Here is a 15,296-nt window from a genome sequence, read left to right on the forward strand (position 1 = left end):
CATGTTCACAATAAGTTATTTTTCAGATAAAGAAACCACAGCTCACGGGAGTGAAGTCATTTTTGCAAGGTCCCAGGGAACCGGGATTTGAACCCAGGCCCTCTGCCCCTTGAGGCTACGTTCTTAACCCTCCATGCCAAGGTGTGCATGCAAGTAGATGCCTTCCTCCACCTTGAACATGGAGCCGGCTTCAGGTAAGGAGCGTGGACGGTCAGGGCTGCCAGGAGTCTTATCCAGGCCTGATATCAAACATCAGCTGGGCGGAGAAGGCGGAAAAAAAGGAGGCTTGTCTTTGGGGTTTCAGCGTCAGCTTACCAAAGAACAAGAATTTTCAATGCTGCTACAGGGTGACAAAGTGGTAAAACAGGTTTGTGGTGGCTCAGAGAATAATGGGAAATGTTCTAGCCAGAAGCTCCTGAGGATTGCAGGAAGGGGGAGGAGGGGAGGGCCCCTGCAGGGAGATGACGTGGGAGTGAGTAATCTTTAAGCTATGTGTGCAGAATCTGGAGGGCTCGTGAGGTTATTTGCTTTATAGATCACAAACAGGAGTTTTCTAGCTCGTATTCCCGCTATTGACTGCCACTGGCATATGTGTATATACGTGTATTAATAACATACGCATTTATATAAGCACATATAAACCACATTTTATAACAATTTATAATACAAGAAGTATTATACGCAATCTACACTTTCTTAAACCTTGTGTGGTGGGGGGTTCATGGTAGCTCCTTCCCCAGGTAGTGGGGGCTTGGGGGATGGTAAGATGTGAATAAGAACCAACCCCTCCCCGAGATGGTCACAGCTCCCTCTATTAACAGAGCCTGGACACAGACATCCCAAGGCTTGGAGCTGGGGCCGCAGAGTAGTGGGGCTGGATTTGAGGTTCAGAGGATGAGGAAAGGTATAGCCAGAGAGAGAGAGAGAGAGAGAAGGCAAGTGAGTAGAGAAGCAGCTGTCTGTAAAGATGTGGCCTCTCTGGGGATCTAAGTGAGATGTCCCTGAAAACAGACAAATCAACTGGATGTTCTCCCTGGGGCTTCCAAGAGGGCTCCCAGACACCTCTGCAGTGACTGAACGCTGAGTCCATCAGTACACTGAACATGACTCAATGCATAAGTGTTCGTTGCATATGTGACTATGCAAAACAATGAGCTGATGCTTACTGAGCACTTACTATGTGACTTGGCTTCCTCACCTATAAAGTGGAGTTAGCTGAAAGAACATTCCTTATAGAGTTGCACTGAGGATCAAATGAGGTCACACAGGCAGAAACACTGAAAGTGCTTCCCGGGAGAGTAACTGCTCAGTAAATCTTAGCTAGTGTAAGAACGAGAATAGCAATCAACGCTCTAAAGAAACAATAAAGCTGTATCCTGGAGGCAAGTCAGCTTCTAAACGTAATGTAATGTTCTTACATTTGGTCAAAGTTATCCCGAAAACTCTGTAAGTTGCCCGTACGGTACAGTGTGCACGCCGCTGTGCATGCTCGATTAGGGATCTGTGTGTCGTGGAAGAGATCCTTGTTCCTTCAGTGGGCACACTAGCTGCTCGTCTTTAGGGGCCAGGGGAAAGAAGAGTTTGTTTTGTTTGCATGTGTACTACTGGATCTCCAGAAGGAGATGAGACAGGTGCCCAGAAATGCCCAGCAACATTTGCTTCTGTGACTGGCTGGTAAAACTCAACGGAAAGGGACAGACTTTAATGGCTTCAGGAATTTAGAGAACAGTGAGAACTCTGGTTTGCAAGGATTTCCCTAGGGGCACCTGGGTGGCTCAGTTGGTTAAGTGTCTGCCTTCAGCTCAGGTTATGATCCCGGGGTCCTGGGATGGAGCCCCACATCGGGCTCCCTGCTCAGCGGGGAGTCTGCTTTTCTCTCTGCCCCTCCCCCTGCTCATGCTTGCACACTCTCTCTGAAATAAATAAAATCTTCAAAAAAAAATTGAAATGATTCCCTTTTTCTCCTTGGGTGAAAGTATCTTCAGTAAATACCAGTGGACTAGAACTAGAACCGAATGATTAGAGTGGCCTTACAGAAGAGACGACAGAGGGGCAGGAGTGGGGGGGATATGGGACATCCCCACGCTCTGCAGGACAGGGTGGACTTACTTCTTCAGGGTCTGAAAGCCACGCTCTTTGAACTGCAGCTCTTGCTGGAGGTGAACCATCTCTCTCTTGAGCTTGTTGACCTGGATAGCAGAAGACCACAGATGGGGCTAGATCAGAGGGTGATATGGAACTGTGGACTGCCTTCTCCTCTAAGGGGAACCCAGAGCTCCCCAGAGCCCCTGCATAATGACTCAGGTCAATATCCCTTGGGCCACATGGTCCTGATGCCTTCCCCTCACTGATGTGGCCTTGGTCTCTGCAGCTGCTCGTGCAGTCAGCATCCCAGCCCAACTGTCCTACAGGTTATCCTTGATTAGCCCTCACTTGAGGGAAACAGGAAGTGGATGGGTGCTAGCTGACCGGAGACAGAGCTTAGCCTTGTCACCACTGCCTAGCTGGGTGACCTCTCTCAAGCCACCTCGCCTCTCTGAGCCTCCCTTTCCTATTCGGACAGAAGAGAAACCTGGTCATTTGCAGGGCTGTGCATTACTTAAAGCAGGTAATGGGTATGGGAGTGCTGTGCCTGGAGGGGAGAGGCAAGACACCACACACGGAGCCAGATTTGACCCGCAGGAATGCTTTGTTGGCCTTGCAGTTATTAAATCAAAAAGGTTAATCGCTAATAATGAAATATCGAGAGATTTCCTATAATAAGCCTAAGTATAGTTGTTTTCTAAAATTAGAAGATCTGCCGACACTGAGCCCTCCTTCCAGCGTGGCCCCAAGAGGGGAGGGCTAAACTTCAACCACCCCTTTAGACAGGGCACAGCTCTCTAGGTGGCTCACTTCCCAGCACTCCCTCCTGCCTCACCCTGAGCCCACTGCCCCCTTTTACGTTTTCTTGCAGGCATCTGAATTTGAGAACCTACTTGAAGTGTAACTGACCCAGTGTTCAAAATACTGGCTTTACCTGGAGCAAGCCACTTAACCGCTGTGCCTTAGTTCCACATCAGCACAATGGGGATCGTATTCATGCCCAAGAAGTCAGGAAGCAATTATCACGAAGTAGTTAAATAAGACGATGGAGAACAAGCAACAGCTGGGAAGAAGGCACACTACATGAAGCCCTGTGGAGGCAGCCCTGAGTCCTCGGGGCCAATTCCTCAGCTCCCCTTGGCTTGTATGTGCTCACAGGTAAAGTGCAGACACTAACAACAGCTGCTTCACGCGCTTGCTTCGAGAACACGAGCCAGCACTCATGAAGCCCTGAGCGCTACGCCGGGGATGCGGTGAAACGGCCGCTGCGGTTACCGTCACAATTACTGTGACAACTGCCACCACCGCTGTTACTCGGGATCCGGGCAGCCGGTGCGGGCCGCCTGGTGGAAGCACCTGCTCTGATCTTGGGGGCGGGGAGGGGCCTGGGGCTGCCTCAGCGACCCCCTTCCACAGGACAGGCAAAGGGGCCCTACCCGGGACTTGGCGGTGGCAATTTCGGCTTTCAGGATCTCAGGGTCATACTTGGAGCTGGATGACGAGCCCGACACCACTGCAACGAGAAAGAAAAAAAAAAGGAAAAAGTTCTGTAGAAGAAACACATTTTGATAAAGATGGCTTGTGTGGCCATCTACATAAACCCGGAAAGCAATGACTAATAGTGAACCACCTAAATGTCCAACAAGGGGGGTTTGCCAGATAAATAGGGTGCACGTATAAATGAGGACGATATGACTCAATGTGATTTAAAATGATGGTGCAGGGGCGCCTGGGTGGCTCCGTCGGTTAAGTGTCTGCCTTCAGCTCAGGTCATGACCCCAGGGTCCTGGGATCGAGTCCCACATCGGGCTCCCTGCTTCTCTCTCTGTCCTTTCCCCGTCCTTTCACTTTCTCTCTCAAATAAATAAGTAAAATCTTAAAAAAAAAAAAAAATAGAATGATGGTGCAGCAGAATCCTGAACAAAAATGTCCAAAAACATGCTACTCCCTGAAAACAATAGTGTACAAAAGAACTATAAAGAAAGAGTTACTTAAATTTGGAAAATATACAGTTAACACATACACGCGCACGCATCTAAAAAAAAAGCACAGAAAGAAATATACCAGGAAAATAACACTGATATCTAGAGAAGTAGATGATGAATATTTTCATCTTTGTATGTTTCTTTCCTAATTGTTCTAAGATAAACATATTTTATGATCAGAAAAAATTACTAAAAATATTATTTATTGTACTTTACAATATTGATGTACATTTTTATTTTTTATTTATTTATTTATTAAAGATTTTATTTATTTATTTGACAGAGATAGAGACAGCCAGCGAGAGAGGGAACACAAGCAGGGGGAGTGGGAGAGGAAGAAGCAGGATCATAGTGGAGGAGCCTGATGCGGGGGCTCGATCCCAGAACGCCGGGATCACACCCTGAGCCGAAGGCAGACGCTTAACCGCTGTGCCACCCAGGCGCCCCTGATGTACATTTTTAAGGGAAAATAATAACCCATAATCCCATCACCCCAATACAATGATGTTTTCTCACAAGTTACTTTCCACTGCTTTTCCACAGTTCATTTTTTCTTTTTCTTTCTTTCTTTCTTTCTTTCTTTCTTTCTTTCTTTCTTTCTTTTTCTTTCTTTCAGATTTTTAATTTATTTGAGACAGAGAGAAAGAACATGAGCGGGGGTAGATGAGCAGAGGGAGAGGAAGAGTGAGAAGCAGGCTCCCCACTGCGCAGGGAGCCCAATGTGGGACGCGATCCCAGGAACCTGGGATCATGACCTGAGCCGAAAGCCGACACTTAACCGACTGAGCCACCCAGGTGCCTGCTTATGCACAGTTCTGTTATGTAGTTGTAACCTCACTGCATATTTAAAATTTTAAAATAGTATTTAGGTCTTGGACAGATATCTTAAGACTTGCAAAAATGAGCACAACAGAGTAAAATATACTTAAAGAAGAAAATGAGACAAAGGGAAAACAAGAATGAGGAAGCACACTCCCAGGTGTGAGGTTAGTTAGGGCTCAGGCAAACATGGGAGGTGCACTTCCTTACCAGGAGCCACAGCCTGGCTCTGAGCTTCCTAATTGCTGATGTGAAGAGGGAAAGGGGACCGATGTCAGATTCATGGTGCCCTTAATGTAAACACAACCTCACTGTTCAGGACAAGGACAGGCATTCTTGATACAGAGACCAGAGAAGAGCTTCTCCTGTGGGACCTTAATCCCACTATACGCGCAATTCCATCCTCCTTCTGCTTTCCACCTACTGTCTCCTGAACACCGTGTGTGCAGTGAGATCACCTGCTGGGACCTAGAGTTTTCTGAGGCTAGACTGGTGGCAATTTCCAGGGTCCAAAGGTAGAAGTGACAGTTGCGAAGGGGATGCTGCTTTTTGGATTTGGTTAAAATACTGGAACAGACCTTCTCATCATGCACGAGGAAAGTTAAAACATTAACACTGAAAAGTTCGGAGACGGGAAGTAAAACTGTCCTGCATAATAACAGAAAAGATGTTTTACACCAAAGGCAGTGTTGCATTTCTGCCCAGTTTACAGTGATGATGACGAGGAGGAGGCGGCGGCTGGGTTTTACCACAAGAGACGGGTGACAGGAGCACGTGGGTTGGGGCGGGAACCCTGTGGTCCCCCTTGTGAGCATGGGCCAGGGACTTCAGATACAGAGTGTTGTCTCCAATTGGAGCCTTTCATATCCTGCATTCTACTTCCCCGGTGTGTGCTGGACTTAGGGATTTCAGGGTGGGACTTGGCTGGATACATTGCTGGAGGCAGTGATTAAAGCCACATTCCCCAGACAGGCAGTTTTCAACAAAACTTTAAGGTTGTTAATATTTGTTACCCACTGATCACTTGTAAAAACATGGTGAAGAGAGTCACTGGGGAGGAAGATGGGGACAGCTCGAGAAGGGGGGGTGTCCATTCTGTGAGCACCCCATCCTGCTGAGTACTCTATCAGGCTGTGTGGCTGGACTTGGGTTGACACCGCGGGAAACTGTAAAGGTGATCGTGGAAGCAGCAGCACGGGGAGAGCCCATGAAAAATTGCAAGACCTCAGCCTACCAGGGACAGCATGGCTGTGGGGACAGACAACGCCACCCGGCACTGACCTGCAGAATGTGGAGGTGGTCCTTGCACGTGCTCAAAAATCTTGGAGGGAAGGGAACTCGGAAAAAAAAAAAAGACTGCCACCAACTGGGCCACTGGGAGCTTGAATTCTTATGCTCTGGAGTACCACTGCAAAATGCACTATTTGTACCCCAAAGCGGCTGGGATGTGGCCTGTTATTATTTTTTAAGTAAACATTTTATCTAAAAAATACATGTGGAAAGGTGCACAAATCATGTGTGCGGCTTGATGAATTTTCACCAAAGAAACACTTTCTGCCCACAGGTCCTGTCCCTGTGGTTTAATAAAATCACCTTCTTGCACTAGGGGCAAAAGAAAGGGGGGAGGGGGAAGGCAACACTCTACTAATCAGCACTGCAATCAAGAAACAGGTCATCAACCTCTCTCCCCTTGCACCCCTATCCTCTCACTACCCCCTCCACCAAAGGAATTTTATATTCGAACGGGACCTTAAAGTCTGACTTTAAGTGCCCACCTTTTTAGTTTTTAATTGCTAAGCTTTGATTCAAGTTATATATGCACACCAGTTTAACAGTCCAACACAGTACAAGGTTTGCTCTAAAAGAACATTCCACAGGTCCCTATTCCATATCTCCTTCCCCAAAAGGGAGTCATTTCAATGTGTTATCAAAAAGCAACAAGGTATTTTTGTTCTAGGCATTATTTACTTACTTATCTCTCTGGAGGGCAGGGGTTTAGCTTCCCTCCCTTCTGCAGCCCTGACGCCACGTCCCGCTCCTGGCTCCCCATCCTCCCAGACAGCACAGTCTAGGTGAAAGCATCTTCAGTGTTTGCATTGCTTTTACTTTGTAAACACTCCTTGGGCTAGAGGCATGCAGCTGACTTTGCTTACTTTTCCTTTCCAGCACATTTTTGGGGGTTTGTTTTTCCTAGAGTTAATAATTGTCATTTTTATGCTCGCTCACTTTCTACAAACTTCTCACAGATTCCACCCCACGCTCTGCCGGTTATCTGCGCCTCCCCTCCCAGGGTCCAGGCAGCCAGTCAGCTTGCTGCCTGGTTCCACTTTTTGGCGCTGCCTGGCCTGGGCACGTGAGCTGGTCGCTCTCCCTGCCCTGCTGGCACCCTGAGATGCCCTCCTCGCCCTGCTTCTCTTTCCTAATGCCACATCTTCCCCTCCTACCAGCTGTTTCAGTAGAACACCAGCAGCAGCCCAAGAAGGAGGCCACAAAAGAAAGAAAGTTTTGAAATCGTGCCTGTCTAAAAATATCTTTGTTCTACCCTATAGTTGATTAAAGGTAGTTTTGCTGGATATAGAATTCTGGGTCGGAAGTGATTTTCCTTAAAATTTTTTAGGCATGGCTGCATTGTCTTCTAGGCTTCCAGTGTTACTGTTGAGCTATTCTGAGTCCCGGTAATTTTTTTGTGACCTGGTTTTTCTCTCTGAAAGCTTCCAGGATCTCGGATGGCTCCATGTTTGAAGTCGCACCACGGGTATGTCTTGGTGTGAGCTGACTTTCATGCATTGTGCTTACGGAGAGCCCTTTCAACCTAAAAACCCTCCTCCATCCATTCTGAGAAATTTTTCTGAAATTATTTTACCCGATGCTCCTTCTCCTCTGTTTCCTCTGCTCTCTCTGAAACTTTTATTACTCTGATAGATTTTTCTGGCCTGGTGCTCTATTTTTTTTTTTTCTCTCTCTCTCTCATTTTCCATCTCATTCTATTTTTGGTCTGCTTTTTAGAAGATTTCTTCCATCTCACCTTCCAGTCTTCCTACGGATTTTAAATTTCTGCTATCGTATTTTAATTTCTAAAGGCTCTTTTGTGTTCTCTGAACGTTCCTTCTATAAAATGTAGCATTCTGTTCCTGTTTCATGGGTGTGTAGATTCTCTTGAGGTTTTCTTCTTCATGCAGACTCCCTGGTCCCTCCAAGCACACCCCCCCCCCAATACCATGTGTTTGTTTTCATCTCTACTTTTTATGCTGGAGGCTTTCCTTGGATGTCTGGAATCTCAGCTGTCTGCTCACATTTAAGAGTGGGGCCCCAAAAGTAGACTGGAGTGGAGTTTGTTAAGTGTGGGTTATGTGGTACATGATTTGGCTGGATTGTTTCATCCAGAAACCTTCAACGTCTTCACATCTCTTATCTGGTCAGATTCCCCAGCTTCTGCTACGGTCCAGCCTGGCGGTAAAAGCCTGGCACCATTCTGGGGAGCCAAGTGGTACATGTGAACTGGGGTCTCAAATTCTGGGTGTCCATGTTCACTTCTCACTATGTTTTCAGTGTGGTTCACCCCAGTTTTGAACTTGCCTTGTATCCCGTAGTCCAGAGAATTTTTATTCTTTTGGGAAAAAGCCAAAAAACCAAAAAACTCTCCAGTCTTTTGCCAGGTTGGGGATGGGCTGAAGCACTTTGGGGAGGAGATCTGGTAGTCCTTCTCTTAAAACAGATTTCATCCAATCCTCTTTATTTGAGGCCCTCCTCACTTCAATTGCACTCCCAGAGACAGCCGTGGCCTCCAGTTCCCACAGCTTTTGCCAGTGATCTGTGCAGACCCGAGTGCTGGTTTTCCTCACGATTGGCTCATATTCTCCTTTCTCGGGTCTATCAGATAGGTTGTCACCTGCCCATCTAATTTACAGCTTCCACATCTTATTGTTCCTCTTTTTTTCTCCAGGTCTCCCTGTCTTTGTGCATGTACGTCTTAAAAAAATCTCTGATCTGGTATTTCCTTTGTTTCAGGAGTCAGTGAGATCAGGTGGGTGGTTCAACTGGCATTTTAAACTGCTAGGTTCCCAATGATTTCTTTTTCACATGGGAGACGAAGGCCTTGAGAGAGGAAGGAACATGATGAGGTCCCAAAAAACCGGCTATCCTGAGTTCTCATCTTTCAGAGGACAGGGGACCCAAATATAATACAAGAACCTAAGAATTCGACTGGCTGTTTTGTATTAAGAGAAGTGTTTTTGAGGTCAGATACTCCTGGGTATAAAGGCTAGCTCTGCCACTTTTTACCAGTGTGACCTTGGAGAAGCTCCTTCCCCTCCCCGGACCTCAGGTTTCTGATCTGTAAAATGGGAATGATAGTATCTTGTAGGATTGTTCAGAGGGGGAAGGTTACTTTAAATAACATATGTGGAGTGCCCATCATATTGCCCTGCAGGAATATAACAGGCACACATGAAATGCTAGTTCTCTTCTCCTTCTCCATGGAGCTAGAGACTGCACTAGAGGTGACAACAAAGTCTCCATCCCTAGGGCAGGGCCCCACCTGTGGCCAGGCCCTACTGCAGCCAAGGCCAGGTGGCAAAACTCTCACAAGCCCGGGCAGGCCACCTGAGTGAGAAGCAAGGCATGTGATCTCACCAGTCTATCAACATGTTGCAGAGCTTGCCTTGGAAGGCAGATCTGGCTTGTAAAACCCAAAGAAAGTCATGGGACTTTAACTGGGATGCTTAGGCTGGGGACACCCCAATTCCTGGCTGCTTTGGATCTCAGATCTACTCACCTGGGATGACCCTAGTCACTTCAGATGATAGTTCTTTAACATTCAAATCAGTGGTGCCTTTGGACTTGATGGAGCTCTTGGGAGTATCCAAGAGTCATATGATAGAACTGCATCACTACTTCCTACCACTGATCATGTATTTATTCTTATTGTCTAGAATAAGTAGGTCTATTAAAATCTTTTGTCATTTCAATGCCAATGAATAAATGATTATCAAATAATTGTTATTATTTATTGAGAGCTTAAATATGACAAGTACTATTCCAAGTACTTTATATCTGTTAATGAATTTAAGTCCTATAAACCTCAATGAAGGTGATACCATTATTATGTCAATTTTATAGATGAAAAATTTGAGGCAGAGAGGAGTGGAATAACTTGGGCAAGGTTACATGGCTAGTAAGTTGCATATCCTGGATTTGAGCCCAGGCAGTCCAGCTCGAGTCCACACTCTCAAAATATTATGTAAAGTATTTCCTGCCAAGAAGAATATTGAGCCATTAACATGTTCTAAGGGTATTGTTTTACCTATACCACTGGTTTCGACTGGGGAAATTCTGCACCCCCCTAGAGTACATTTGGCAATGTCTGGAGATATTTCTGGTTGCTACAACCTGGGGCGGAGGGGTACCACTAGCATCTAGTGGTTAGAGACTTGAAGTGCTGCTAAATGTCCCACAATATACAGGACAGCCCCTACAATGAAGATTTATCTGGCCCCAAATGTCAGCAGTACCAAGGTTGAGAAACTCTGACATGGACCCAGGAGAGAAGGGGACTATTAACATTTCATATTTAAACAAAAGGAATCTCATATGTAAAGAGATATGAAGTATGTTCCCTAAGAGGACAGAGTAACAGTGGAAAGGAGATTCGAACCCAGGCCTTCTGACTTCACAGCCCAAAAACTACCATCTCCCACCACCAGGTTTCTCTGCGCGAATGTATTATTCCTGCCCATTTGGCTCTTTTCCCCACCCTGACCTTTTATTTTGGAAACTATACGTACAGAGAATTTGTAAGAATAATATTAATGTCCTTCTTTACCTAGATCCACCAGTTTTTAACATTTTCCCACATTTGTTCTATCTATCCCTCTGTCCACTCTAATTCTTTCAGTAGGACACCCGGTTCGTAGCAAGCCCTCAACAAATGATTATTGAAAACAGTGACCAGGGGCGCCGGGTGGCTCAGTCGGCTGTGTCTGCCTTCAGCTCAGGTCATGATCCTGGGGTCTTAGGATAGAGCCCTGCGTTGGGCTCCCTGCTCAGTGGGGAGACTGCTTCTCCCTCTCCCTCTGCTTCTCCCCTTGCTTGTGCTCTCTCTCTCTCAAATAAATAAATAAAATCTTAATTTAAAAAAAAGAAAGAAAAAAGAAAAGAAAACGGTGACCAAAAATGAAAGCCTATCCTATACTCAAAGCCACCAGCATGTCATCAGCAGCTACTGATCAGCTCACTTACACTGATGGCATAGTTGTTTCTTTTTGTTCCTGCTGTTTTGAAATGTAGCTGTGGACCCGATGCCACGTGCATTGTTCCAAACAAAGACACTCTCCTACAGAGCCACGGCAGGATCACACTTAAGACAATTTTCCAAATGCCTGAGGATGTCTTCTAGAGCTGCTCCTCCTCCCCCCAACCCAGGGTCTAATCAGGGTGCAGATATTTAAATTGGTTTATGCCTCCATAGCTTTTATTTTTTTCCTAAGTCTAGAATAGTTTCCCTTCTTTCCGGTTTTTCAGTTTCTTTCTCCCTGCAAAGATCCGGGCTGATTATCCTGTAGGATAGCCCACAATATGGATCTGTCTATGGATTTGATTGATGGTACACATTTTTGTCAAGGATCCTCCATGAAGTTCTTACTGTACCACATCAGAGGGCGTGTGATACCAGTTCGTCTCCTGATGATGCTACTTTTACACCTGGGTACGGTGCTGGCTGCAGCTCTCTCCATGTGAAAATACACTTTATCCTCTCCAATTAGTTAAATGGGGTGATACTTTGGGTCCATGTAAAAAGCATCCTGTCCCCAAAATAGGAAGTTTTGTTTTTATACACACTTGCCAACTTTTTAGACTGCAGGACTGCAGAGAGAAAAAATAAAAATCACCCTACCTCTTCAAACCTGAGTTTCACTAGGGACAATAATATTCCCTGCCAGGGCTGTGGTAAGGATAATGCTATAGACTGAATTCTGTCCCCTGCCCTCTCCCCCCTAATCCATATGTTGAAGCTCCAACTCCCCAAAGGGATGGTGTTTGAAGATGGGCCTTTGGGAAGTGATTAGGTTTAGATGAGGTCACAAGGGTGGGGCTTTCATGATGCGTTAGTGACTGTACAAGAAGAGACACCAGACAGCATGCTGTCTCTGTCTCTCTACTGTGTGATGACACAGTGAGAAGACAGCCATCTGCCAGCCAGGATGAGGGCTCTCACGACAACCAGACCATGCTGACACCCTGATCTTGGGCCTCAAGCCTCCAGAACTACGGGAAAATACACTTCTGTTGTTTAAGCCCCCTAGTCTATGAGATTTTGGCAGCCTGAGCTGCCTAAAACAGATTAAGTGCTAAAACGCTCATGACAGTCTCTCGGACATTACTTGACCCAGAAAAAGCTAATGAGTATAATACCATTCTTTTCTATAATCTGAGATGCTGGGGGTTTGCTTGAGTCGCCAAGGAAAAGGGCAGGGCTGGGGCAGAGAGTAACTGGGTACCCCCCAGTGCACTGAACTTCTCAGAGTGAGGGCTTTACACAGGAGAAGTGTCCAGTGACCCAGCCAAGCCATGGCCACCCTAACAGCATGGCCTAATGCTGGCCCCTGAACCCACAGTGAGAATGCTGGAGGGACAGATGGAATGGGTCTACAACGTACTGCTGCCCCTCGCCAGCTCTAAGACCTAGGGCATGTCATCGACCCCTCTGCCCTATTTCCTTATCTGTGACAGGGGATATTAACTGCACTTGCCCACAGGGTTGTTATGGGGATTCAATGAAACAGCATGTTCGGACTGACATGTACCAAGCACTCAATAAACATGGGGAAGGACTGGTTATTAGAAGTAGTGGTAAAAGACAAAAAACCCCAACACACAGGAAAAGGTGAGTGGGCTCCTGAAGAGATCCTGTCCTGGCGCTGCCCTGGAAACGAAGGACAGGGGACCCCATCTGCCTGTTCTCCTGGAGATACCAGCGTGAACTGGGGAGACAGGAGCCCTGCCCTTATGGAGTTAATATGCCAGTGGAGGTAAGAGAGACAGACATGGAAGCAGATGTCTTGTGACACACGCTATGAAGAAAATAAACAGAGAGCCATTACAGAGGCTAACGCTGGGGAAGGAAGTCTGTTGATGGAGTTGTCAGAAGCAAGCCTCTCAGAGATGACAGGAAGAATGAGACCAGAAGGGTGAGACCGGAAGGGCAGGAGGGCGCCAGCTATGCAAATGCACAGACAGAGGAGCGTTCTAAGCAGGGATGCAGCAAAAGCAGAAGCCGCAAGGTGGAAAGGTGCAGGGCAGGCTAGGGGAGCAAAGTGGGGGGCTCTGGAGCCTAGTGAATGAGCCTGAGGCGCAGGGAGTGGCCGCAAAAGACGAGGTGGGGATGGCAGGGGCCTGATCACAAAGGTCAGGGAGGCCATGGAAGGAAGCCAATGAAGGTTTTTTTAAAAAAAATTGTGGTCAAATATACATAACATAAAATTCACCACTTTAATCATTTTTAAACGCCCAGTTCAGGGGCATTACATACATTTATACCGTTGTGCAACCATCACCACCACCCATCTCCAGAACTTTTTCATCTGCCCAACTTGAACTCCCTACTCCCCACACCCCCTAGCCTTTGAAGGGCTTTCAATGAGGAGTCAGAGATGACTGCAAGTGAATGAAAGGAATGGAATGAAAATGGCCCATGAGTCACCGAAAGGCCCAAGCAGGAGCAGGAAAGGCATCGGAGGGGATGGTGGTTGGCACGAGAAGCGGAGACGGAAGAAAAGGGGCAGAGGCGAGAAGCACTGAGGAGAGCCAGGCAGGACCAAGCGCAGCCGTTCCCCTCTGCCTGCAGCGGTGCCGGAGGGGCGCGGGCGGGGGAGGTACTCACAGCTGACCTGGGAGCCCAGCTTGTGCTCCCAGACGGCGTGCAGCTGCCGGTACTCCTGCTGCGCGAGCTCCAGGCGCTGCTGCTTCACCTGGTAGATCTCCTTCTGCGCGCTCAACGCCTCCTGGGCCACCACCAGGTAATCCTTCAGCATGTGCTCCTGCTCCCGCCGCCATTGTACCCGGGGGTCCTCGATCTGAGTGGTTTCTGCAACAGACCCCAGACACCCTGGGTCAGCACCTCACAAATATCTGGTTGGGTCGGGGGCCTGTGGAATCCACTACCGGAAATCAAAAAGCGTAGGAAATAGAAAGTCACGATAGAAGCGGATGGATTAAACTTACCTATTAAACAACAGTGACACAAAATAAACCAGAATCAATTTCCATACCCAAAGGAGCCATCTCAGAAAAGCCAGGAGAAGGACCAGGTTTGAGCTCTAATCTAGACAGAAGCTCAAGGACATTAGAGATGCTTAAGGTCATCTATTTTGGTTGAGTAAAGAAAAATAATATTTTAGAGGCTATGAAAAAATAGGGACCCCATTCCCTGATGGAGATGTAAATTAGAACAGACTTAGAAAAGGTCTGACTATGCAAATTAAGACCCTTAAAATGCAAACCCCTCTTTGACCAATAATTCCTCCACAGTAATTTATTATTAAATGTAATAAAATAGTCAGGCAAAGATACATTTGTACCAAACCGGGATAATAATAATGACTAAAAATAATAACTAGCACTTACTTCACGTTTACTGTATGTTAAGCACTGTTCTAACTACTCTACATGTGTTTACCCCTTCGACCCTTATACTAACCCTAAAGAGCAGATTCCGGGATGACCCCCACTACTCAAAAAAGAGAAAATCTAGACACAGGTCAAGTAACTTGCTCAAGGTCACATGGAAAAGAACTGGCCAAACAGGTCTGCTGTATTTTACGTAATACACTGCTACAGCCACTAAAAATAGTGTCTTCAAAGAAATATGGATGAAGTGGAAAGGGGCCTAGACATATGAGTGAAAGTGCAGGGGGCAAAACTGCAAAAATAATTTTTGTGATAATTGAAATAATACATACATTCTCAAAAAGATTAGGAGACAACTTAGCAGGTTATCGACAATAGATATGTCTGGGTAGTGGGGTATTTTTTCTTCATTCTTTTTTGAAAAAATTACGTATAAAGGAAATATGTACAGCGATCATTTGGAAAAAAAGTCAAAACCCCAAAAGATAGACATTTAAAAAAAGTGACAGCTGGCAGCTGAGCAGACATGCAAGAGGTCAAAGCAATGTCAAAGAATCGATGCCTGTCAACTGCCAACCCTCCAGCCATCTCCCAGGTGGTGGGTGGGGCTCGGTGTGTGTGTGTGGGGGGTGACACACCGGAAACTGTACCACCGTGGCCATGTGGTGAATCCAGCCAGTAGACAGGCTTTGCTTAACCCAAAGTGTTTTAGTAATTTTGAGTTGGTTACTAGTATGTGAAAATAGGGAGATTTAAACATTAGAATCCTGATCTCTGGTTTCT

At 46.5% G+C, this 15,296-nt stretch overlaps 1 protein-coding gene across 7 annotated transcripts in view; it reads right to left on the minus strand.

The window, feature by feature from the left end:
• The window catches only part of WWC1 (WW and C2 domain containing 1), a 147,317-nt gene that overhangs the window by 50,806 nt on the left and 81,215 nt on the right, over positions 1 to 15,296 (minus strand). For 6 of the 7 annotated variants that reach the window (XM_019799023.2, XM_034656760.1, XM_034656761.1 and 3 more), the window contains 3 exons: positions 13,768 to 13,971; positions 3,522 to 3,598; positions 2,110 to 2,189 (listed from right to left, as the gene is read on the minus strand). In XM_019799023.2, coding sequence (XP_019654582.2) covers positions 2,110 to 2,189; positions 3,522 to 3,598; positions 13,768 to 13,971 — 361 coding nt within the window. Of the gene's footprint in view, positions 1 to 2,109; positions 2,190 to 3,521; positions 3,599 to 6,861; positions 7,804 to 13,767; positions 13,972 to 15,296 lie in introns of those variants that run through there. The other variant, XM_034656763.1, reaches the window with a different exon arrangement.

This window comes from Ailuropoda melanoleuca, chromosome 3 (genome assembly GCF_002007445.2).
Source record: "Ailuropoda melanoleuca isolate Jingjing chromosome 3, ASM200744v2, whole genome shotgun sequence".
In the NCBI taxonomy this organism is placed as follows: domain Eukaryota; kingdom Metazoa; phylum Chordata; class Mammalia; order Carnivora; family Ursidae; genus Ailuropoda; species Ailuropoda melanoleuca.